Source organism: Perognathus longimembris, chromosome 14, assembly GCF_023159225.1.
Source record: "Perognathus longimembris pacificus isolate PPM17 chromosome 14, ASM2315922v1, whole genome shotgun sequence".
In the NCBI taxonomy this organism is placed as follows: Eukaryota; Metazoa; Chordata; class Mammalia; order Rodentia; family Heteromyidae; genus Perognathus; species Perognathus longimembris.
This window is the reverse complement of record NC_063174.1, coordinates 33,819,191-33,845,879: the sequence shown is the minus strand read 5'-3', so window position 1 is coordinate 33,845,879 and position 26,689 is coordinate 33,819,191. Positions and strand designations below refer to the sequence as shown.

Sequence of the window (26,689 nt, the reverse complement as noted above, 5' to 3'; positions counted from 1 at the left end):
TTTTTTAATAGAAAACCTAGATTTATTTGTTAAGATATTGCAAAGACAAAACAATTATCATGGGAAGGACTTTGAGGACTTTATCGCAGTTCATTTGATCTGTTATAGAACCGAAGAGAGTGGAAATTCAAGGCTATAACCTGACAGACCAGAGCAGAGCAGATGGTAAAACAGGGCAGAAGCTAGCCATTGCATCAGTGGTGGGATTTGGTTGGGGTTTTCCAGAGATGCCAGCAAGGCTCAAATTCATTCATCTGGGCTTGGAATTAGTAAGACTCACATCCATGTGGAACACAACAGAGGCTAATTCCTCTGTAATCTTGGCCTTGTCTCTTAAGGGTCAAGATAGCCTTACATCCCAGAGAGGCTTTTCAGCTTCAGACTCTCTCTTGCAAACCCCACCCTTGTCAACTCACACCCCAAGCTTCAGTGTGTCTCACCAGAGTCCTGCCAGTGGTCAGAGAAGTACAGCAAAGGCAGGAAGCAGTGGCCTACTCAGATAAGACCAGACACAGAAAGTTTGGGGTAAGTGATAAATTACAAAGCCCTTGTTTAAGTAATTCACCTTTTTTTTTTTTTTTTTTGGCCAGTCCTGGGGCTTGGACTCAGGGCCTGAGCACTGTCCCTGGCTTCTTCTTGCTCAAGGCTAGCACTCTGCCACTTGAGCCACAGCGCCACTTCTGGCCATTTTCTGTATATGTGGTGCTGGGGAATCGAACCTAGGGCCTCATGTATACGAGGCAAGCACTCTTGCCACTAGGCCATATCCCCAGCCCAGTAATTCACCTTTGTTAATAAAGATCATAATGTCTTCTTCTGGTAACAACCTGCTGCCTGCCTCAGTATTGCTATCTTGAGAAAGAAGTGGTTCAAGTGAGTTTTGAAGGAAAAAAAGCTTTTAATCAGCCTCACTCCACAGTGAAAGAGGTACCAAGTTCCCTCCTACAGTTCCAAGCTGAATCTTAAAGCAGATTTCAGTGATCAACATCTGCATCCTTAAACTGTCCAGTAACTGTTGGTGTGGTATCTACTTCCATGCCATCTTCATAATCTCTTATTGAATCTTCTGTCCGGACTCCAGCCATGTTATACTGACTGCTCAGAGAGCATTCCTTCTAATTTCTTCAGTGTGGCTTGCCCTTCCGCTGTTAAATGGAATAATCCTTCTTCATAGATATACAATATAGGGATATGCCCCTGTCCTTGTTCATGTGCTTCTACATCATATTCTTCTCCATCTTAATCATCCGAGTCTTCATCCTCAGGATCTGGATTCACTGCCTGGCATTCACACATCACAGTGAACACTGCCTCCAATGCTGATTTATCATTAGGCACAAATCTAAATTTAGTAATAGGTTCCACATCATCATCACTGTCTTCTTCATCAGAAAGAGATTCTCTTGATTCTTCTTCAAATTTGGCATTCACCATAACATACAGATGTTCTTGAGGATAGGCATTTAGATCCCTGGAGACTGCATGTAAGCTAATGGTGGGGTATTCCAGTGAGAATCCTAATCCAGGACCATCTAATCAAGACAGGCGGCTCTCAGCGATGTAGAGGGTGCTGGTGCCCAGGTCCTTCCCGTTCAGCACAGCCTCAATGTTGGCTGCTGCTGCCAGAAAAATATACACACAAACACCTGGGGAGCCACGTGCCGGAAGCTGTCTCTTCAATTTAAAAGAATAATATTGCCGGGCTGGGAATATGGCCTAGTGCCAAGAGTGCTTGCCTCCTATACATGAAGCCCTGGGTTTGATTCCCCAGCACCACATATACAACAAATGGCCAGAAGTGGTACTGTGGCTCAAGTGGCAGAGTGCTAGCCTTGAGCAAAAAGAAGCCAGCGACAGCACTCAGGCCCTGAGTCCAAGGCCCAGGACTGGCAAAAAAAAAGAATGATATTGCCTCCAAAGAGAAGTTGAAATTTAATCACAATCCTAGTGTTCTCAAGCACCACACAGCAAAAGGTCCAGCCAGTCAGCAAACCAGGCACAGGTGGGTCACGCCTGTAATCCTAGCTACTCAGGAGACTGAGATCTTTAGGAATAAAGTTCAAAGCCAGCCCAGGTAGAAAAGTCCAGCAAAAAGCTCCAGCAAAAAGGCAAGGCTCAAGTGGTACAGCACTAGCTGTGAGCAAGCAGGCCAAATGAGCACAAGATCCAGAGTTCAGCCTTGGTATTAGCAACAACCACAACCACAACAAACACACACAAGAAGCTGTCTTCTTGCCTTCTTAGCATGTTTCTTGAAAGGAGCTTTGTTGTCCTTAAGAAATCCAAAATCTCAGAGACAAATGCTTTGCCTCAAGAGGGTAAAAGATTTAACTTTACTAAAATGACAAGAATAGCTGAAGCCCCACCTGCTCAGGAACATCACCTGTCACCTTTGGGTTTGCCCTGGTCCCTGGGGACAGAAGCTGATTCAGCCCAAAGATGAGCCCTTCAATAGTTCTCCTCTAACCTCGAACCTCACAGCAGACAGGCAGGTCCCAGGAGTCCTGCTAAGCGTCTTCAGCTGATTCAACTAAAGACAGAATTCAGCCCGAAATCAAGGGAAAAGAAATTCCTTCCAGCAACCATGTCCACAAACACTTCTTTCACTCTCATCCATTTAATCATAAACACATACACATACATGCTAAGGTTTACTCTTTTCAATCAAAGAGACATGTGCCCACTTTCTTGAGGTCAATTAAATATACTGAGTCTTAATATTATGGGTTGCATTGTTTCCCCCAAATTCATGCTAACATCCTAATCTCCCACGTGACTGTTTAGAAAGAGGGTCCCTTAAAGAGGCCCTTAGATTAATGTGGTCATATGGATGAGGCCCTAATCCCAAAAGACTTACAAGAACAAAACACCAAAGTAGTGAAAGCACAGAGAAAAAGCCATCTGCAATCCCTGATGACAGGCCTCAGGAGAAATCAATCCTGCCAGCATCTTGAAAATTCCCAGCCTCCACAACTGTGAGGAATAAGTTTCTGTGTTTCAGAATACCCAGCCTGTGGTATTTGGTAATGTCAGTCCGGGCTGACTAACACTCTTACCATTCTTTTATCCTCAGTTCACCTCTAGCTAAACAATCTTTTCTGTGTAGAAAGTTAAAGCTACGACTCTTCTCTTGTCTCTCGGAATAATACAGCCCCAAAGGCAATTAAGTAGAGAAGAAGAAAGACTTGCTGTCCACAAGGGCATCAGGCCAGATATGACTATGCAGAAGGGGACAGGAAACTAGCCACTTAAGAGGAAGACCAAAAAGGCAAATACCTTGAGGCTACTGGAAGTAACTTAGAAATACTGTGTCCTTGGTAACCTTGGAAACTGTATTTCAGGCTGGGGTGATGAGACCTGCTGACCTTTCCCATGTATCTCCCCACTTCCTTCAACCTCATAAGCCTTCATTGCATCCCATCCTCACTACCCTCTTTGAGCTTGGTTCTCTTTAGAAGACTCAGGGCTTTTGTAAATGTTATTCTGTCGAAACACTTCCATTATCCCCTAATTTTGCTACCCTACTCACCCCACAGGTCTCAGCTTAAATGTCACTTTCTCTGAGAGGCTGCCCCTGACTCCCCAATATAAGTTAGATCTCCCTATGACTGTCTTTGAACCATCCCATTGGTAAAGTCTATTTGCACTCACCTGCTTAAGGTCCATCTCCCCAAAACCAGGAGCCCAGTAGGGGCAGAACCCAATCAGCCTTCACCAGCCTGCTACACATGCAGAGTGGCTAGCCCTTTGGAAGCCCTCCAGTTACTGAGTGAAAAAGTGGAAAGACTTCAGGTGAACACAGCAGAGAGGAATGTGTTCATCGTTCAGTGGCATGTGGTTGGTTGTGACAGATAAGAGGACAGGGATGAAGTCCATTGCTGGCTACTAGGAACTTCCTAAACCACTAAAGGCTGGGGTTTCTCTAGTCAAAAAGCACATAATACATCACCAGAGAGAAGGTGAATGTACGAAAGCACCTGGGAAAGAAACAACATAAAGAATCCTTGGAATTTTAAGACTTCTAAATAGCATTTGGGTATGGGAGTGGCAGAAGACAGTGGAGGCCAAGCCTTGCCAGACAGTGGAGCAGTGTGGTGAGAGCTTTAACTCAGGCACTCTGGCTTCAGAGCCATTGCAACACAAACCTCCAGGGCTCTTTCAACTCAGGAAATGGCCAGTATTTCTCACTTCTGAGAAGCACTGGGTCACTTTTGCCCTAGAGAAATCAATTTCAGAATTATATGTGAATGTTTGCCTGTGTGTCTGCACATGCATGTGTATTTTAGATTTCTCATGGAAGTTAATGAAATAATTTTTTTAAAGAATAAATTCTTAAGAGTGTGGAGCAAGCATACACAGTAGGAAAAATTAACTTTTATAGGAAAGCAGGATACCGACAAAGCCATTAAAACTATAGTCAAGTAGGGCACAAGTAGCTCATACCTGTAATCCTGGCTACTCACTCAGAAGACTGAGATCTGAGGATAACAATTTGAAGCCTGCCCACGCAGGCATGTCCATAAGACTCTTATCTCCAGTTAATCACCAAAAAGCAGGAAGTGTAGCTGTGGTTCAAATGGCAGAGTGCTAACTACTCTTTAGCAAAAAAGCTCAGAGACAGTGTGCCTAGGCCCTAAGTTAAAGCCCCCAGGACCAAAAATAAAAACAAACACTATGGTTGAAAAGTTTCTTGGTCACAGGAGGAATCACAATACCAGACTTCAAGCTCTATTATAGAGCCATCATAACAAAAACAGCCTGGTATTGGTTTAAAAACAGACCTGAAGACCAATGGAATAGAATAGAAGACCCAGAAATAAAGCCGCATTCTTACAGTTAGCTGATATTCGACAAAGGAGCTAAAGACATACAATGGAAAAAACATAGCCTCTTCAACTACTGGTGCTGGGAAAACTGGGCAGCCACATGTAAAAAACTCAAAGTAGACCCTAGCTTATCACTATGCACCAAGATAAACTCAAAATGGATTAAGGACCTCAACATCAGACCTGAATCCTTGAATCTACTGAAGGACAGAGTAGGAGAGACGCTAGAACTTATAGGCACAGGAAGAAACTTCCTGAATATAGTCCCAGGGGCACAACAGATAGGGGAGAGACTGGACAAATGGGACTACTACAAATTAAAAAGTTTCTGCACAGCTAAATACATAGCCACCAAACTAGAAAGACAGCCAACCATATGGGAAAGGATCTTCACCAGCACAGCAACAGACAATGGCCTAATATCCGTCATCTACAGAGAACACAAAAAACTAACCCCCTCCAAACCCAGTAAACCAATTATTAAATGAGCAAAGGAGCTAAAGAGAGACTTCACAAGAGAAGAGATAAAAATGGTAAAGAAACATAGGAGGAAATGTTCAACATCCCTGGCAGTAAAGGAAATGCAAATGAAAACAACCCTGAGATACCACCTCACTCCAGTTAGAATGGCCTATACTCTGTACTCAGGCAACAACAAATGCTGGAGAGGATGCGGGGAAAGAGGAACCCTTCTCCACTGTTGGTGGGAGTGCAAATTAGTGCAACCACTTTGGAGAACAGTATGGAGGTTCCTCAAAAAGCTCAGCATAGACATACCCTATGACCCAGCCATACCACTCCTAGGCATCTGTCCTGAACAACAGGTCTCAGGATATCAAAAAGACATCTGCACATCCATGTTTATCGCTGCACAATTCACAATAGCCAAAATATGGAAACAACCCAGATGCCTCACTACAGATGAATGGATCCAAAAAATGTGGTACCTTATACACAATGGAATACTACATAGCGATTAGAAATGATAAAATATTGGTATTCTCAGAGAAATGGCCAGAACTTGAACAAATAATGTTGAGCGAGACAAACCTAGAACACAGAGAACAAAGGAGCATGGTCTCCTTGATATATGACTGTTTGGGGGGGGGGGGGCGGAGGACAGTAGAGACCAGGTCTGCAAAATAACAAGCTACTTTTCAAATGGTATTTCCACATGTTTGGGTCAGCAACTTTACATTATGTATCTAAAACCAACCAACTATTAAACAAACATAAAAAGGTCTAGAATAGACCTATCAGTAGATCACAATAGTTCAACAACTGTGTATACATGATTATATAAGATGAGGATAAGCAAAAGCAACTCCAAGAGAAGGACACAGGAGGATTCTATTGTTGACGTTACGTTTAATGTTCTAAATGAATTTCCTTTGGCATACCCTATGTGGTTACTGTATATGATTTTGGTACACAGGATATTGTACATATGCCTAGCTGATCTAGGGAAGGGAAAGAAAAACGAGGGTGTAAGATATCACAAGGAATGTACTCACTCTCTTATTATGTAACTGTACCCCTTTTGCACAATACCTTGTCAACAAAATTTAATTAATAAAAATTAAAAAAAATTTTAAGTTTCTTGGTGGCTGAGAGTATATCCCAGTGGTAAGCACTTCCCAAGCAGGGGCAAGAACATGAGTTTGATCCCCAATGCAGATTAAAAAAAAAAATTATTAGGACTGACTACCTCACTGATTCCAGGAACAGATGTAAATCTCACCGCCATAAAGAAAAAAATCATGAAATCACTTCTGGTATCTTGAGAGGACTCATTATAAAATGCATCCACATTCATCTCCAGCCTTGAACTTCAGTGGAATCTAATTGGGCTTTGGCTCTGGAAGGCTGAAAAGGAAAATGTCATTGAAGCATCACTGCAGGTACCCTGGGCCCGTATTGGTCAGAGTTCTTGGCAGTGTACAATTCTGTCACATCTGATCAGCAGCATGACCTCAGAAACACAAACAAACCCAGACACCCAGATTTACTGCTAAAGTCTAAAGATGCACTTTAGTTAAAGTGAAGTTTTGCTCCTGCAAAATTTTGACTGCTAAACTGTAAAATATAGAAATTATGCTAATAATTTAAAATTCTGATTCATTTTCAGATTTTTGTTTTGTTTTGTTGCAGTGGTAGGGATCAAACCCATAGGAAGCTCTCCCCTGAGCTACCTTCCCAGCCTCCAGATTTATTCTGCTATCCCAGAAGTTTATTCTATGATGATGTTTTGCTCCAGCCTAATATACATATGTATGTATGTATGTATGTTCAGCCAACATGTGTAATAGCTCTAGTATTAATTAGCAGGCTAATTAGCATCCTTTAAAACACCAAGTTTATAGGCAATGATGATAAAAATCAAAGCTGTCATATTCCTGAAAAAAGCCCAGAGTCCAGATCTATTCTATTTCACCAGGCCCAAAGCTCCAGAGGAGTACTTGTTTTCCACCCACATCTGAAGTATGCCACAATCGGGAAAGGGGGAGGGGGGGTGTTCTCCTTTGTTGGATGTTGGGTGTTGTCCTCTATCAGAACTTCTAAACAACTTCTTCCAGACTGTCTTCCAGACAGTAGCCTCAGGCTCACTTACCTCTCAGCACAAAGGAAGGAGTACAGGGGTCTACTCTGTTGGCAAATGAAAAAGGAATCGCTATTAATCATAGGTCCCTTGTGTGGGAACACAGAGGCCATGTGTCCACAGAGCTCCAGGCAGGAAACAGTGACTCACAACCCAAGCAGGTGAGTCATCTGGGCCAAAGTGCCCCTAAATCACTCATGCCCCTTACCATCAACAAGTCTCGCCACCACTGAGAAAACTGAGGGGTACAGGCTTGTGCGTGGAGGCAGAGGAAGCACCACGGATGCCATTATATCCAGACAGCTCATTCTCCCACACTGTTGACATAAATGGTATCATTTGCTAACTCCAGCTGTGCTCCTGACAAGAGAAATAGAATAATCATCTTGATGAGGCCTGAGCTTTGGGATAATATAATGTAAAGTTCTGGTCTATAAGTCTGGGAAAGACTCCTCATTGACTCTTTTCTGATAAGTACTTGCCTGTTTGTTTGTTTGTTTGTTTTGATGGTCATGGGGCTTGAACTCTGGGCCTGGAGTCTGTCCCTGAGCAATTTTGCTCAAGGCTAGCATTCTACCACTTTTAGCCCAAAGTGCCACTTCTGATTTTCTGGTCGTTAATTGGAGATAAGTCTCACAGACTTTCCTGCCTGGGCTGGCTTTGAATTGCAATCCTCAGATGTAAGCCTCCTGAGCAAGGATTACAATGCCAGCACCTGGCATTGTCTGGCACTTTTACTCGTTTTCTACAGTGGATAATTGGAAGGGATGGTGATAGTCAAGGAAATGGTGATAAAATAGAATGACAGGAAAAAAAGATACAAAGATAGCAAAGTTGGAATCAGGTATAATGTTCAAGTACAGAGAAGCACCCAGAGACTCAGTCAGTTAAAGGCTCTAGAAGTCAAGAGACTTCTTGAAGGAGATGAGGCTGGACAGCATCCTAACCAGACTCTTCTCTATGCTGTATCTGGAACTTATCAAAAAAGAAGTAATCTAAGAGAAAATGATGACCACAAAGGGTTTTGGACTATGGATTCATTCTGATGACTGGGAATACAACATTGGATGATTCTGGAAGAGCAATTTGTGACAGGAAGAGAGATAATAATAAAGGAATGAAGTGACCTTATGAAATTCCAGTGTGAGACTTTCAGAGTACTGTGAGAAAGAGAAAATAAAGGTTCAAATTTTCTTCTAATTTCTTTTTTGGATTTTCTGACTTATAAGACTTCAACTTGCTAAGTCCCTACCCCCCAGCCAAAAAAGTAATGTATTTCTCATTGAGAAATTCATCCTTGGAGATGTAGCTCATTGGCAAAGCACATATCTAGCACAGAATGGATTCCAGACTCAGCATTAAATCAGCATCATCTATCCTGTGCCCCTCCTGGCCTCTACATGTTCCTCAAGTTTGAGTGAAGGCTCTCCTCCAAACACCAAAGCAACAGGACAAAACTAATCCAAAACCTGACTCTCTAAAAAAAGACAAACAACTACAAAAGCAATAGTTGCAAAACTGTTTGGCGTAAGTGAACTGAACACCTGGGGGGGGGAGGGGAGGGGGGAAGGGAAAGGGGGAGGAGGGAGGGGGTATGAGGGACAAGGTAACAAACAGTACAAGAAATGTATCCAATGCCTAACGTATGAAACTGTAACCTCTCTGTATATCAGTTTGATAATAAAATTTTGGAAAAAAAACAAAAAACCTGACTCTCTTTCCTACTCTCAGACTTCAGAGGTCAGGACTCAAGAGGCACCCCTTGGTGGCTCAGGCCAAGTGGAGCATCACCTTACACACTATTCCAGTTGAGGCTAAGTTTGGGGGTCACAAGCATGCCCAGGTAGCCACAAGTCATCAAGCACCACTCTGGCAACAGACACAGGGAGCACCTGTGGTTAGACAGGCACAAGGGGGAAAAATAATAGGCTCTCATCCAGGTGGTGATCTCCCAGGCCCCTCCATCTCCTACTACAGCTTACCTTGGCACGAGATGGTTGAACTTGTAAGAACTGAAGACCTCTTGAATCTTTTCTTCTACTTTGGCCTGGTAAGGATGCAGGATATGAAAGAGAGAAAGAACAATATAAATGACAATTTTTCCTTCTCATTGCCACAAATGCCCACTGCATAAAGTTGTTCAGTGTGGTTTCTGATTACATATATTTAAGACTAGATACAGAGATTTAGAACAAGGGGCAGGCAGAAGTAAGTGGTCCCCTATACGATGTTGTCATCACACTAATTTCTCCAGTACCCTAACAGTGGCTACCTTTTTCAAGTTGCCCTTGCATTTCTCTTTTCTTTGTCCAGCATTCTAAATTCTAAAGAAAAGCTGAATCTTAAGCTGAGTACTGATGGCTCACACCTCTAATTCTAGCTACTCAAGAATCAGATTTGAGGACTGCAGTTCAAGGCTAGCCCATGCAGGAAAAATCCGGGAGACTCTTATTTCTAAGTAAACACAACAGAAGTTGGAACTGGAGCTATGGTTCAAGTGGCAGAGCACCAGCCTTGAGCAAAAAAAGTTATGAGACAGCACACAGGATCTGAGTTTAAAATCCAGTACCTGCACAAAAATAAATAAATAGTTGAATCTAAGCAACAATGACAAGGCTCTGTCTGACCAATCCTGATATAATGAGCAACCTAACCACATCTGCAACCAGGACTGTTTACTAACCATGCATATATACATCCCTTCTTCTATATTTAAACCTAAAGCTTAAGTTTGTACCTGGAAGACAGGCTTACTTTGCCTCTTCCCAAAATATGCCTGTGCAGCATGGCATATTGATCCTATAGCCTAGAATTCCTCAATACAGTCCTCTTCTGGGAATCTCCCATGTATATATGACAAATATATGTTAATAAGCTTCTATTTTCCATTTGATAATCTAGTTTTTGTTATGGGTTATCAGCCAAGAATGTCAAACAGATAATTATTTTTTTCCTTCTCTACATTTGAAAGAAATGTCCCTTTGTTTTGGTGGTGCTAAGGATCAAACTCAGGGCCTGGCATGTGGTAGGCAAGCCCTACCACTGAGCTACATCCCCAGCCCTGAAAGATTGTTCTTGTCTGCTCTGTGAAGTTGGTTGGTCCCATAAAACAAAGGACCTCAGAAAGTCACAAAAGAAGTGAGATCTGTGTGTTAGCCACATCACAATGTTATCTCATAATAGTTTGGGCAAGGATAAGGGGATGGTAAAGAGGTAGGGAACAGGTTAGCAAGTTACAGGGCTGTGACTTCCTTTGTAGGGAGCCAAGTTTCCTTAGAGCAGAGGTGGGGAACCTTTGGCTTGTGGGCTATATCATGCTCTCAAATCACTGAGTACATGATGAGACAAATACTTAATGCTTCTTGTATGGTTCTTGTCAGCTGCTGGCAGCCATCTGCCTTTATTGGCAATTCCATATAGCCTGAAATGATGTTATATTTAAATGGCCCATAGCACTCCTCTCCAAGATATACATTGATCTCCTTCCTTGAAAATATTTTTTCTCCCCACTCCCACCCTGCCCTCAGGCTGGAGAAGGATGTCAAGCAAGCTAGGTAAGTGGTCTAATGCTAAGCTAAGCCCAGCCTTCCCCTCCATTCCACCCAGAAAACTTAAAAAAGAAAAAGAAAAAAAGAAGGATTATTTCAAAACACCTACAGTTAGAGCTTCTAGTCTGGTTGACAAATGGGCAAATTTATTTGTGATGAAGAGAAGAGCAGGGATATTAATCAAGTAAAGTAGCAGCCAATCTAAAATTCATTTATATTTGGTTTCAGAATATGCCCTGGTATTTGTGTTGGAACCTAAGTTTGAACGATGTTCTGGTTAAGAATTTATAATATTCCAAGAAACAGACTGAAGCTACAATGACAACATGATCTAGAGGAATAGAACGTTGTCCCAGATCCCTCTTAATTCTTTTTCCATTCCAGATACTCATACGGAACTAATATAAAGCACCAGCCAAATCAGAATACAGATGGTAGTTTTCCATCAGGCATTCCTTAGCTGTGAACTGAACAGGACAGGGAATTATGCATAAAGCATATGTCAGCAAGGACATTAAATCAGGATTTGCCAATGATACGGTTTTATATAAGTTGACAAATTCTGAATAAAACAAAACCAACTGCAAGCAAAACACTTCCATTACCAAAGACAAACCTATCCAAATCCAAATTACTTAAAAATATTCAAAGGATAGTGGAGGGCAGGGCAAGATGGTCACTTGCTTTTTAGCTCTGATTTTCCTTCCCTTTTATCTGCAGTTGTCATATCTGACCTACAATGTTTGTCTTTCAGTATTCAATTTTAAATCATATTTCCTTCCCTTTCCTATTGTTCTTCCCTATTTATACTTCTATCTACAGTTAGAGTTGCTTTCACACTCACATTTATTCTTCTCATTCCTAATCCTTCCTTGTTACCTGTACTCTTAGCTGCTAACCAGATTGGCCAAACAGCCTTGGTTTTTGTTTGTTTGTTATTTTGTGTTTTACTTTTAGTTTGGGTGTATATGTAATTAATCTGTTCAATTTTCTTCATTTCTTCTTTCCCTTCTTTTCCTCAACACAAATTTATCTAGATATTTTCTCCTTATCTCACTCACTTTTTCATTTACCCTTCCTTCCTTCCTTTCTTTCTTTTCTTTTCTTTTTTTTTTTTTTTTTTGGTGCCAATCCTGAGACTTGAACTCAGAGCCTGAGTGCTGTCCCTGAGCTTTTTTGTCAAGGCTAGTTAGTGCTCTACCACTTGACCCACAGCTCTACTTCTGGGTTTGGGTGGTTAACTGGGGCCTCATGGATTTTCCTGCCCAAAATGGCTTTCAACTGCGATCCTCAGATCTTAGCCTCCTGAGTAGCTAGGATTACAGATATGAGCTGCCACTACTCAAAAACCCTTCCTTTTAAGCTTAACTGCCATCCCTTCCCTGTTAACTACCTACCAAGTATTATTCATTAGTGTTATCTTCCCTATTTCTTTCCATTACTACCCTGGTTAACTGAAATCCTCCTAGATCATGAAAAAATATCTTTGCTTCCATTTCCCCTATACTGGATAGTAACTGGTTTTCATTAGGGATTGCCACAACACAAGGTTATGGTTTATCAGCTGCAATAGCTTTTGAAGCAAAGCTTCCTCACCCTGAGTAGAAAACAAGAGATTAAAATGTGTCCAGATACATAAATCACAGCACATAAGTGAATAAACAAAGGAACATGCCTCCCTCAAAAGCCAACTCACAATAAAGGACTTAAGTGACAGTGAAGAGAAAGAATTTTCAAACAATTGGTTTAATAAACCAGTAACAAGCATGATCAATGAAATTAAGGAAGTGATGTATAAGTAGCTGAACAAATTCAAAGGAGACAACTGAGGTCAAAGAAAACTTAAAACCTTGAATAAAATTAAGAAGACAATGCTGAATGTGAAAGAATAAAGACATATGAAGATATAGAAATTTTGAAAAAAAATCAAATTGAAATGTTGGAAATGAAGCACTCAATAGTCCAAATAAGAAGTTAAATCAAAGCCAGGCACCAGTGGCTCATGCCTGTAATCCTAGCTACTCAGAAGGCTGAGAACTGAGAATCACAGCCCAAAGCCAGCAAGAAAGTCTCCCATTTCCAAAGAGCCAGAAATGTCTCTTACTCAAATGATAGAGCAGTAGAATAAAAGCCTTGAACAAAAAAGCTCAGAGACAGCACTTGGGCCCTGAGTTCAAGTCCCAGGACCAGCACAAACAACAACAAAAAAGTCCAACGAAAAGCCTAGCTACATGACAAGTTAAAAACAGGGATTTAAACTACAAAAAAAAAAAAAAAAGGCTATCCTGCTTTTGCAACCAGATCTTCAAGCTCCAGGGCTGGCAAAAAAAAATTTTAATTAATTAAAATAACTTTAAAAGAATTATCAGTCAGACATTGAGAGAACACTACAAAAATATATAAGCAATTTGTAAAACTTCTGGGACACCATCAAAAAAACAAACCTATGAATCATAGATATAGAAAGGGAATAGATACAAATTAGAGACACAGATCATCTATTCAATAATTATAGCAGAAAACTTCCTCAACCTTGACAAAGAGAGTTATCTGGGAGCATGAGGCTTACAGAACATCAAAAATAAGTAAATGAGTAATCTTCTCCTTAGCATTCTAACACTTAGACATCTAGGGTCAGAACCTTCAGGTCACGAACCTGTTAATGACAAGTCCCAGATATAGCTCCCACCTGGGCAACATAGTCAGCCAAGCACTGCTAAGGAAAATGGAAGTTTATTTGTAAACTAAGATACCTGACAGAAACCATAACCCTAAACACAATACATTTAGTACTCTGAGTCTTTTAGTGAATAATCGCAGCCTAGGGGTGGCCTCAGAGATTTCCAACACTTCACTACAATGAGAAATTAAGAGTTCTTAGTCTAAACTAACATCTTAGTCTAACATCTGGTGAAATATCTAGAATTAAATTCCTTTTAAAATTTTTACTAAATTCTTCACTTTAATTACAAGAGAGAACTGGACCAGGAATGTGGCTCTGTGTTTGCCTCATATTGTGAGGCCTTGGATTCAATCCACAGAACCACAACAAATATAAAAATAAATTTAAAAAATAGCGGGAAGAGAGGCTAAGTATTTTTTTTTTACACAACTGAGATTTACCAATACATAAATAACAAAACAATCACGAAGTTTTTCCACAGCTGTGCATTTTACACTGTTAAGAGCAATGTGTGGTGTGTTGTCTGTCATTCTGCTGTTAGGTGTGTTCTGGGCCTGGAACTTGAACTTAGGGCATGGGTGCTGTCCCAGAGCTTTTCTGCTCAAGGCTAATGCTTTACTTACTATTTGCGCCACAGCTCCACTTTTGGCTTTTTGGTGGTTAACTGGCAATAATGGTCCCATGGACTTTGCAATCCTCAGATCTTAGCCCCCTTAGTAGCTAGGATTACAGGTATGAGTCACTGGCTCCTTTTTGTTGTTGCTGCTAAATGGAATTAAATGCCTACCTATATCTACCAAGTTTTTAGTCAAAAGAAATGAAATACATACTCAAAGATTTCTAAATGTATTTTTCTAGCAGCATTGTTCATAACAGACAAAATCTGGAGACTATGAGAAGAGACCAAAAACCTCTATTATTTAAAAAAAAAAACACAAAACACTCAGCAATTAAAAAGATAGCTGCTAATGTACACAACATTACTAAAATAGCATGCTGTGTGAAAGATGTGTGTGTGTGTGTGTGTGTGTGTGTGTGTGTGTCTGCACTAGCCTTCACCCCCTACCCAAGACTGGTACTCTATCATTTGAGGCTTACTTCAACTTCTAGCTTTTTGCTGGTAAAATGGAATAAGCGTTTCATGACGCATTTTGGTTTAGAATCATTGAGATCCTCAGATCATAGGCCTGAGCAATCAGACTAAAAGAACCAGTGGCCCAGTACCAGGCTAAGGTGTAGATCAGGTTGCATGGGACTTCTGGAGCTGGGGCTTTCCACCTAAACAATCAGGTTTTACTTCCTCTCAAGTAACAAAAGAGAGAGAGCACAAAATTCTTTCAAGTGTAACAGATGAAACACTTCTCTCTCTGAGCAAGTAATTTCGTGTTTTGGGGATGCAGGAGGCTAGAATATGCCATAGCAAAATAAGACTGTAGGAGATCAGAATACATCACTCCAAAATAAGCCTCTTTGGCATACGGATTATTTTTAGCTGATTATTTTGAGAAACAGCAGACACAGAAAAAGTTCTGGAAACTGCTCTAAAGGAAATCTCCATCTCTTTCTTCCTCCTTCCCCTTCTACTTCCCTACCCCACAAAGAAAACTCTGGACTCCTTGCTCCACAACGAAGAAGCTCTATGTAAATCCACAAAGCCACCCCTGTTTTTCATCTTCCTGGCCTACACAACTTGATATTTGAGGCTACCTTATTGTTGAACAATATAGTATATGCTGAATTTCAATGAAGTAAAAATGACTCACATAGCCTCCTACTGAGCATCTAACCAGAGTTCTGATTCCTCTACGCAAAAACCTATATTATTTAAAAAAAAAAAACACGTAGCAATTAAAAAGATAGCTGCTAATTTACACATTACTGAAATAGCATGTAAAAGATGTGTGTGTGTGTGTGTGTGTGTGTGTGTGTGTGTGTGTCTGCACTAGCCTTTACCCCCTACCCCAAGACTGGTACTCTATCACTTGAGGCCTACTTTAACTTCCAGCTTTTTGCTGGAACAGAATAAGCATTTCAGGATGCTTTTTAGAAAGGCAAGTAAAAAATAGGGACATTATCCACTACAATAAAAAATTGGGACGTTTGATCATACTGAACAACTTGTTTTAGCTGCATTCATTAATCTTTAGAGACTATATCATGAATCAAGAGGCTCAGATTCTTTCCTGGATCCCTACTGGCCCCTCCCTTGGGCTCAGAAGTCCATGGATGGCCCATTACCCATACTTAAGCACAGCATATCATTAACCTACCAACCCAGTACTTCTCTATACCTCAGTTTTCTCATGTGTCAAGTGTGTAAATCATACAGGATATGAGGTGCATTTAGCACCATGCTAGAACCAAGATAAATGGTCACTATGCTAAGTAAATCCCTAAGGAAGCCAAATTATCTTTTTTTCTTTTGTATATGTGTGTTTGAAGTTTCTTAAGATAGCGTCTTGCTAGGTAGCCCAGGCTGGCCTCGAATTGTGATCCTCCTGCTTCAGCCTCTCTAGTGCTGTAACTTCAAGTGTGGTCCACCACACCTAGCTCATTATCTTCTTATCAACTACAACTGTTCACCTTAGACTTTTAAAATATGAACCTGAATAGTGACATGGAAAAGAAATGTATCACCATTGGGCCTGTATCACAAAGATGCTCTGTAATAACATCTTAGGACCTAGTACTTTCTCAGCCCTGGACCTGGCCTTGGCTCTACCCTTTTCCAGATGAGAACTTGTCTCCTTTTTTGTATTACTCATTTTGCGTACTTTAGAATATAAGAGTTGGTAAGAACTTTGGCATTCTGGGGTGAAAAAAAGAAATTATACCAAAAAAAAAGGTCTATCAGAAACGCTCTGGATAATGTCCCTATTTTTTACTCGCCTTTCTAAGCATGGAAGTCTAGGTACTGAATTTTAATTACCAAACCAACTACTTATATATCCCTTTCTTCCACAGTACCCTTATCTGCTAGGGAAATTCAGTTAACTACATAAAAAATTGCCCCAGGGCTGAGGAAAGGGAAGTGAGAGTAAGCTAACTCCCCAGTCCAAAGTCTGGTCAAAAGAAAAAAGACTTGACTTGAATCAACTCAATAATCCATTACTCTGGAACTCTGTAAATATCCTACAAGTTTTTCACTGATGGAAGATTTTGGGAAAAGACTTCTATAGGACAAGATGATTAGCTAACTCACCTGGGAAACTAGAGTCACTAGTTAAGGCTTTTCATGGGTTTTCGTTGTTGTTTTGGGGTGGTTTTTTTTTTCTTTGAGGGGGTGCCATTACTGAGGCACAGTTCCTGAGCTCTTTCACTCAAGACTAGCACTTGAGCTAAGGCTCCACTTTGGGTATAAAGGATCTGATTTATGCACACACTTCCCTTCCACCCCAACGACAACTCCTGGGGTCTCACAGACTTTCCCACCTGGGCTACTTTGAAACTTCTATCTTCAGAGCTCAGCCTAATGAGCGTGGATTACAGGTGTGGGCCACCATTACCCCCTCCCCATGATGTAAAGGTTCCCTTTCCTACCCATGAACATAAATCTTCAGTTAAAATATCCCCTCCACTATTATGTGTATAACCATGTATTCGTGCTATTTTATTGTAAGTATATATTGAGTTGTACTTGTAAAATAGAATTATTACTATTAATTTTGCCTCAACAGAGGCTTGCAGGTTCAGGTGTCAATGAGAAAGCAGATCCCTCCTTGAGTCTAGGTACTCATCTTACTGAGAGATCTTATTTTAGTCAACAGTTGGAGGCTTGTTAGTGCTGAAAGAATCATCCTGACCATTTCTAGTAACAGATGGGCAAACAGCCCTACAACTCATTCGGGAACGATTCCAATTGGGTAATGAGGAAGAAAAGGCAAACTATGTAGTTCACTATTCAATCCTCACAAACACTTTTCAAAATGCTCTGTTCAATTTCACCTCGAGGCCTTAGTGCATGACAAGCAGTCCGTACTACCAGCACTTTCCAAGCCCCGTACCTGCTTTCCTGCCTGTCCCCTCCCCTCCCCCACACTCTATATACACACACACGCACACACGCACGCACGCACGCACACGCACGAGGCTGTTTCACTTGTGTTTCTTAATACTGTGTCCAATACATACTGTGTCCAATACCTAGCCGGTGCCAATATGAAAATCCCCAATCTGAAAATGCATGTAGGATATTACACCGACTGTGGAACCGTACGAGAGCAATCCCGCCATTCTGTCCCCTAAAGGTGCCGAGATTGTGAGCAGGTGGGGGAAAGTGCACGAACGGTCCCAGAACCTGGGCGCAGAATGCCGAGGGTTGGTCTGCCCGGGAGGCAGCGGGCTCGGGCCCAGAACGCCTTTCTTCCCGCTCGGAGGCACCGAGGTACGGAACTCTGCGCTCCCCTGTGGGCCCAACGACCCCTCCCCAAGGCTGCCCCACAAAGGCGCCACTCGGAAGCCCCGGGCGCTCGCCGAAGGGGAGGGGGACGCTGAGGTGCATTGTGGGAGTCGTAGTTCTCCGATGTGTTATGTGGCCGAGCAGCCCGGCGGTCGGGACTCCCACTCCCATAAGCCCCCGCGCAGGCGCCTCGCCCAGTCCTGCCACCTCACCTGTTCAATGGACGTGACTGTTTCCACCGAGTCGTCCTGCAACCGCTCCCGCGCGTGCTCCGGTCTCAGACTGTGCAGCGGTTCTGACCAGACGGGGGATGAAGATGGAGGGCAATAGTAGGTGAAGGAACTCGGAGAAGCCATGATCAGGAGAGCAGCGGGCGGTGTATAAGACTCAGCTTCGTCCAGCAACAACGCGCATTGAAACTCGAGCGGGCTAAGGCGCTACGGAGAGTGGGTAGAGTCAAGATTTTGAACGCGAAGCTCTCCTCCCACCTACACGTCTTCAAGGAGGGAGTGACTGGGATGCTGCCGCCCCCCTTTGGACAGATGAGTTGCTGCAGGAGCTCAACTTCCTGGCGGGCTAGAAAGAACGTGAGCCTCTGAATTCACTTTCCAGGGGTGGCTGGAGATGCCTGCGGTTGTTATGCAAATCTTAAAAAAAAAATAAAAGGGGCTGGGAGTATGGCCTAGTGGTAAAGTGCTCGCCTCGTATACATGAAGCCCTGGGTTCGATTCCTTAGCACCACATATATAGAAAAAGCCAGAAGTGGTGCTGTGGCTCAAGTGGTAGAATGGTAGCCTTGAGCAAAAAGAAGCCAGGGACAGTGCTCAGGCCCTGAGTTCAAGCCCCAAGACTGGCAAAAAGCAAACAAACAAAAACAGAAACAAAGAAGAACCTTTCAACATTCGGCTAATTCTCACCTAATAATAATGAGATAGCTTGCAGTTTGGGATACAACTTTAAAAGCGGGATTCTTACAGCTCTCCTGGTTGCCTCAGTGTTGCTATTACTAAGAACTATAGTGTGGCCCCCTTGGGTCTTGGATAGCCTCTCAGGAGAAGCCAGAAGCTTCTCAACAAATGAGCAAAATTAGTCTCCCAGTATGCAGTGATGGAGGGACGGGGCATTGTGACTTTTCCCCCTCCTCAGGGGATTACAGTGCAGTAGCAGGAATTAAAATGTGCAGGAATTAAAATGTGAGATAAATCATGAGTATATGTGAGACACCCCTCACCCAAGAAGCAGTATATCTATGGAACAAGTGTACTACTGCCTTGTGCTAAACCCCAGGAATATCAAAGTTTCCCTGGGAAACCTTACATTTTAAAGGAATACATAGATTGAAATGAATGAACAGAAATATATGTTAATTTAGAATAATGACATAGTAACAAGATCTGTGAAAGAGACTAAAGGGTTAGGAGTCTAACTAGATTAGTAGTCAGGCCAAGCTTCTCTAAAGTAAACATTTAGGCTGAGACCTGAAGGATGCTAAGGGCCATCCGAGAGAACTAAATGAGGGGCTGGGAATATGGTTTAGAGGTAGAGTCATTTTTTTTTTTAGTGGCCAGTCCTGGGCCTTGGACTCAGGGCCTGAGCACTGTCCCTGGCTTCTTCTTGCTCAAGGCTAGCACTCTGCCACTTGAGCCACAGCGCAACTTCTGGCCGTTTTCTGTATATGTGGTGCTGGGGAATCGAACCTCATGTATACAAGGCAAGCACTCTTGCCACTAGGCCATATCCCCAGCCCCACTAGTGGTAGAGTCTTGCATACATGAAGCCCTGGGTTCAATTCCTCAGCACCACATGAACAGAAAAGGCCAGAAGTGGTGCTGTGGCTCAAGTGGTAGAGTGCTTGCCTTGAGCAAAAAGGAAGCCAGGGACAGTGTTCAGGCCCTGAGTTCAACCCCCAGGACTGGCAAAAAAAATAAAAACACAAGAGAGCTAAATGAAGACCCATCCAAAGAAGGAACACAAGTTTCAGAAAACATGCCACAAGTATACCTGTGTATGCTTTTACTATCTAGAAGTGTTCACAACAAATACTTGTGAAGTGAGTGTAATATGTGTCCCCTTATGAATGTTAAACTTGTTACCTTTGAACAATAATGTAAAATAATATTTCAGGGCTTACATAAAAAGGACTGCACCAAAATTATAATGCCGAGAGCCTAAGTAAGGGATTGTGGGAGAAGATAATAAGCGTCCCAAAGCTGGCAGTGTAACTCAGTGGTTAGGGTACATGTATAGTATGTGCATAGCACACATGCATTTGCGTACACATGAGAGAGGGAGAGAGAAAACATTTTGCCATTCCCATTCAATTCCAGTCACATGTCTAGGATCCAAGAAATAGAGGCCAGTGTGATATTTCACACCTGATCATCTCTGCCCTCAGTTTCTGAGAAGCACTCATTGCAAAAATGAGGCTGGGTGGCATAAAGGCCTTATGTGGGTGAATATATCACATTCCTACCAATGATATTGTTGCTGAGTTAAGACCTCTAATGCTAGAATGTTACCAAATCCAGAAGTGAGTAGGACTTCGGTTGAGATTGTGAATATGGCTGTACAATATAATATTATCTTATACTTTCCTCTGAGTTTGATTATCTATTGTCTTTCCTTTAGTTCTGTTTTTGCAGGGGCTGGGGGCTGATCAGGTCAAAGGATTCAGCCTTCTGTGTTAAAATATTGCTTTGCTCAAGAGCCAGAAACAAGATTTCAGTCCTAAGGATGAAGTTACTGAAAGAGTAACTGGAATGATTTTGTAACAAATACTTTGTATTTCTCACAGGTACACCTAAGGCAATTACAAGCCATTTTGTAGAAATTGAAATCCATTTCTGAAAGGCAATCTCCTCTGCAGCGGGATCCTGGCAAGCGTCTTCAGCAGAATAGTGTCTGTTCATTCAGTAGATGTTGATTGAGTATCAGTTATATGCTGGATACTGAATTAAATGCCAAAGAGACAGTGGTGAACATGCCAGACACAGTCTCTGCCCTAATGGGTCTCTCATGATTTTCCAAAAGAAATTAAACAATAATACAAAATTGACTACTTCATTACAACTGGAGAAAATGGCATGGGGCAAAAAGAAGCACAGAGTGTGTTGCAAGATTGCATAATAAGAGACCTAAAAAATAGTCTGGAAGATCAAGAGATACTATGAAGAAATGAGCTAGCTAATCTAGGGGGAGAAAACAGACCAGGCAGAGGGACATCCAGTGACAACCAAAATTCAACTGTCACCAGTAATGAAAAACATGAGGAATTTATACTGTATGTAAACATCAAGAAGGTCCTTAGGCCTTGGATCATTAATAGTCTACCAGTTGTCCTTCCTCTGGTGAATAAAAATGCTCTTTCAAGAAGCAGAATAAACATCAATATTGTCAGCCCTGCCAAGAATAATGTAGAGGGGAACATGTTAATAATGATAATGAATCGCAACTCCAGCTTGGAATGAAAATGCTTTGGGTTTATTTTATTCAAATGACTGTTATTGTTTTGTCTACATCAAACTCTGTATTTCTTTTTTAAGAAACATCATGTAAAATGTGGACAGTGCAAGTGTGGACTAAACCCAAAAGAAAACTAAAACAGTTAATGTTTCAAATAAACCACTAGAGGTCACTCCTGACCCTTAGAGCAGGCGCAGAGTAAGCTTGGGAACAGCTGTCACTGCATTACTCACCCAAGCCTTATGTCAGAACGAATTGTTTCCTTTAATATCTCCAGAGACTATGTGATAATACACATCAAAACACTGGGAAACTGAAAAGAGCTTATTCTCCCCCTAGGTAATTAATTTTCTTCCCCACATTTACTCCCCTGTCATATCTCTGTCTGGATTACACTAGGTGGATGGATGACTGCTTCAGCTTCTACCCAGGCCCAGGCCCTCCCTCTTCCTCATGCCCAGTGCTGTGACGTAACTATACAGTGTTCCCTTGCCCCTCCGAAAACATCAAGTTTTCTCTCTACTTAACCAAAACCATCCCTCCACCCATCATACTGTTTCTCCACTCTTGTGAGGAAGCCAGGTATTTTTAGCCATCCTTCTCCTACTTTTCCATTACTCATTTTAGAGCAATAATCTCCTTTCCTAAGTATCTCCAATTCCTCCTCTCCAACTCTCTCGAACTCATTTTAATCTAGGTCTTCCTAATCAAGTCTCCACTAGACTCCAAATGGCTGAGTCCAAGAGAGGGTTCTCAGTCCTTATGCCAAGTCTTCCTATTGGACTTCCTACCAACATTACACAAACCCCATGTATTCTCTCTGTTTCCATTCTGTTCCCCACACTCTCATATAAACAATATAGGCCCAATGTTTGAATGATGTCTGCCACCCTCCCCCCTAAAAAACTTGTTGAAACCCAGTCCTCAGTATAAAAATGTTTGGAGGTAGACCCTTTGGGAGGTGATTGAGTTATGAAAGTAGCGTTCTCATGAATGAGACTAGTGCTCTTATAAAAGAATCCTCAGAAACGCCTCTTCTTTCATATGAAGATACAGGCCAGGAAGCAGACCTATACCAGTCAGCTCTCTCTCTCTCTCTCTCTCTCTCTCTCTCTCTCTCTCTCTCTCTCTCTCACACACACACACATACACACACACACACACACACACACGGGCTTGAACTCAGGACCTCATTTGGCTTCTTTGCTCAAGGCTGGCTCTCTACCACTTGAGCTACAGCTCTGTTTCTGGCCTTATACAGGCTAAGTGGAGGTAAGAGTCTCACAATTCTGCTTGAGCTGGCTTTGAATGGCAGTCCTCAGATACCAGCCTCCTAAATAGCTAGGTGTGAGCCTCTGGCACCCAGCTTCAAACCGAATTTTTAAAATATAAGCAGTCACCTCTTCACTCAAAACTGTCTTCTCATATTACTCAGTCAAAGTCAAGGTGGCCTATCAAGCCCCAATGATTTCACTGGTCTCTTCAGTTTGTGCTTTCTGGCTTACTCCCTCTGTCCCCTCTCCCACCCAACACACACACACACACACACACACACACACACACACACACACACACACACATCTTCTCATTGGTCTGTGTTGACCTCAGCATGCTCCAGCCTCCAAGTATTTATGCTTGCCATTTTCCTCCCCTGCCTGGCTCTAGGCCAGGTATATATGTGGCTTGCCCTTCACTAGCTCTAATTTTTATACATACTGTAGTATAATTTAAGTTCTCATTCTTTGCAGTCCTTCTTGTCTTTTATATATAAAATTGAAGTGATTTCACTGCCAGCAAATTTTCTCCCAATTTCTTGCTTTATTTTCCTCCATCACATTTACTATCAGATCACAGATTTTATATTTTGTGCATTTATCTTGTTTACTATCTCTAATATCACTAGAATGTGTATTCCACAAAGCAAGAATTTTTGTGCATTTTGATCATTGTTGTACTCCCTGGCACAAAACACTGAATAAGTGAAGTGACTCAAATGATTTCCAGCCATTGTAATGAACCTTTGTGTGATGTGCTGTAAGAGATAATGACAATGAACATGTCATTAGCTTGAGCCTCCAAGAGCACACTATCAAATAAATGCAGAAGTAACTATATGGCTCTTAGTGTCATATAGTTTATTATAAAATAAATACACAAAGACAACACATACACAAAATCAAGTGGGAGAATAGGTAAATGAATCAATACTATCTAGTGAAGCTAACTTTTTCATATATTAATATCATTTTTGTTTAGCAGTACTTTCTTTTATTTATTTATTATTATTTTTTTATTAATTGGACATAAATTTTTTTACAAGGTGTTGTGCAAAGAGGGTGCAGTTACATAGTAGGGCAGTGTGTACATTTCTTATGATATCTTACAACCTGTTTTTCTATCCCTTGTCTAGGTCAGGTTGACATATATGCAATATACAATGTATCAAGAACATATACAGTATTCACAGACTTGGTCTCTACTGTCTCTCCATCTCCCTTTGTTAACAGTCATATATCAGGGAGATCATGCCCCTTTGTTTTCTGTGTTCTAGGCTTGTCTCACTCAACATTATTTGTTCGAGTTCTGACCATTTCCCTGCGAATAACAGTATTTCACCCTTCCTAATTGCTATGTAGTATTCCATTGTGTATAAGTACCATATTTTTTGGATCCATTCGTCTGTGGAGGGGCATCTGGGTTGTTTCCATATTTTAGCTATTGTGAATTGTGCCGCGATAAACATGGAAGTACAAATGCCTTTTTGATATCTTGGATTTTGCTGTTTAGGATAGATGCCTAGGAGTGGTATGGCTGGGTCATAGGGTAGGTCTATATTGAGCTTTTTGAGAAACCTCCATACTGTTCTCCACAGTGGTTGTACTAATTTGCACTCCCACCAACAATGGAGAAGGGTTCCTCTTTCCCCACAGCCCCTCCAGCATTTGTTGTTTCCTGAGTTCAGAGTATAGGCCATTCTAACTGGGGTGAGGTGGTATCTCAGGGTTGTTTTTATTTGCATTTCCTTTACTAGCAGGGATGTTGAGCATTTCCTCATATGTTTCTTTGCCATTTTTATATCTTCTCTTGTGAAGTCTCTCTTTAGCTCTTTTGCCCATTTCCTAATAGGTTTATTGGGCTTGGAGGGGCTTAGTTTTTTGAGTTCTCTGTAGATGACAGATATCAGGCCTTTGTCTGTTGCTGTGCTGGTAAATATCCTTTCCCATATGGTTGGCTGTCTTTCTATTTTGGTGGCTATGTCCTTAGCTGTGCAGAAACTTTTTAATTTGTAGTAGTCCCATTTGTTGAGTCTTTCCCCTATTTGTTGTGCCCCTGGGACTCTATTCAGGAAGTTCCTTCCTGTGCCTATAAGTTCTAGTGTCTTTCCTACTCTGTCCTTCAGTAGTTTCAAGGATTCAGGTCTGATGTTGAGGTCCTTGATCCATTTTGAGTTGATCTTGGTGCATGGTGATAGGCTTGGGTCTACTTTGAGTTTTCTGCATATGGCTACCCAGTTCTCCCAGCACCAGTAGTTGAAGAGGCTATGTTTATTCCATTGTATGTCTTTAGCTCCTTTGTTGAATATCAGTTGGCTGTAAGAGTGCGGTTTTATTTCTGGGTCTTCAGTTCTAATCCATTGGTCTTCCGATCTGTTTTTATACCAATACCATGCTGTTTTTGTTATGATGGCCTTGTAGTAGAGCTTGAAGTCAGGTATTGTGATACCTCCTGCACTGCTTTTTTTGCCTAGAATTGCTTTGGCTATTCTAGGTTTTTTGCTGTTCCATATGAATTTATGGATTGGTTTCTCTATTTCAGTGAAGAATGTGGCTGGGATTTTGATAGGTATTGCATTGAATTTGTATAACAATTTGGGCAATATGGCCATTTTCACTATATTGATTCTGCCTACCCATGAGCATGGGAGGTCTTTCCATCTCCTTGTGTCTTCTTTGATTTCCCTTATTAGATTTTTGTAGTTTTCATTAAATAGGTCTGTCACGTCCTTGGTTAAGTTGATCCCTAGGTACTTTATTCTTTTTTTGGCTACTGAAAATGGAATTGTTTCCATAATTTCCTTTTCTGTTTGTCTATTGCTGGTATACAGAAAAGCTGCTGATTTTTGTGGGTTGATTTTGTATCCTAGCAGTACTTTCTATATTGAAAATATACAGTACACATTTTCATTTTTGGTTTTTTTTTTTTTTTTTTTTGGCCAGTCCTGGGGCTTGGACTCAGGGCCTGAGCACTGTCCCTGGCTTCTTCTTGCTCAAGGCTAGCACTCTGCCACTTGAGCCACAGCGCCACTTCTGGCCATTTTCTGTATATGTGGTGCTGGGGAATTGAACCCAGGGCCTCATGTATATGAGGCAGGCACTCTTGCCACTAGGCCATATCCCCAGCCCCACATTTTCATTTTTATAATTAAAAAAACTTGCACTGTTGGGGACTGAATTCAGGGCCTTGTGTGTTCTAAGCAGTCACTTGCTCTTGAAGCTACATCCAAGCCCAGTAAATGATTTTAAATAGCTTTCAAATGATTAAAATTTAAACCTGTGAAATTCTATTTTTATTCTCATTTCAGATATTTTACAAAAGGAAATATTTTAAAAGTTTCTAACTACAATAATAGAATATCTTTCTAAATATAATGATTTTATGACGTAGAGAATAACTGTGAGTTTTCTCAGTAACCAATAAATGACCAAATCTAAATACCTACATCATCATCATTATTATTATTATTACTATTAACTAGAACTCTTATCTTTCTATATAGCCCAGGCTGGAGTCAAATTCACTATCCTACCTCTGCCTTCCAAGTGTTGGAATTACAGAGATGTACCACCACACCTGATTAGCCTCCATTGTTTCATTGTGCTATATGTTGACAGCAAATAAGTCATATATTATTAATCATTATACATACTCGGTTACCTACATGAAAGTATTCACTCTCAGCCCTTTTTATTGTCTGATATGATGGTGAAAAGTATTTTATCAGGAAATGTAAAACTGAAACCAACTACATAACACAATGAGCACTACAAAACTGGGAAAGGACCTAAGGAACTCAGTGATGGAGCACTTGCTTGTTTAGCCTGCATGAGGCCCTGGGTTGATGCCCAGCACCACAAAATACTCTCTCTCTCTCTCTCTCTCTCTCTCTCTCTC

The 26,689-nt window shown here is 41.4% G+C and overlaps 1 protein-coding gene and 1 pseudogene across 2 annotated transcripts in view; both read right to left on the bottom strand.

Annotated features, from left to right (window-relative positions):
- Positions 1 to 18,474, bottom strand: part of Fntb (farnesyltransferase, CAAX box, beta) — a 53,553-nt gene extending 35,079 nt beyond the window's left edge. The window contains exons 1-2 of one of the 2 annotated variants that reach the window (XM_048362849.1): positions 18,268 to 18,474; positions 9,408 to 9,472 (exon numbers count right to left, since the gene is read on the bottom strand). In XM_048362849.1, coding sequence (XP_048218806.1) covers positions 9,408 to 9,472; positions 18,268 to 18,411 — 209 coding nt within the window. In that variant the 5' untranslated portion in view covers positions 18,412 to 18,474. The remainder of the gene's footprint in view (positions 1 to 9,407; positions 9,473 to 18,267) is intronic. The other variant, XM_048362850.1, reaches the window with a different exon arrangement.
- Positions 975 to 3,666, bottom strand: LOC125363574 (annotated as a pseudogene).
- Positions 18,475 to 26,689: the final 8,215 nt, after the last annotated feature.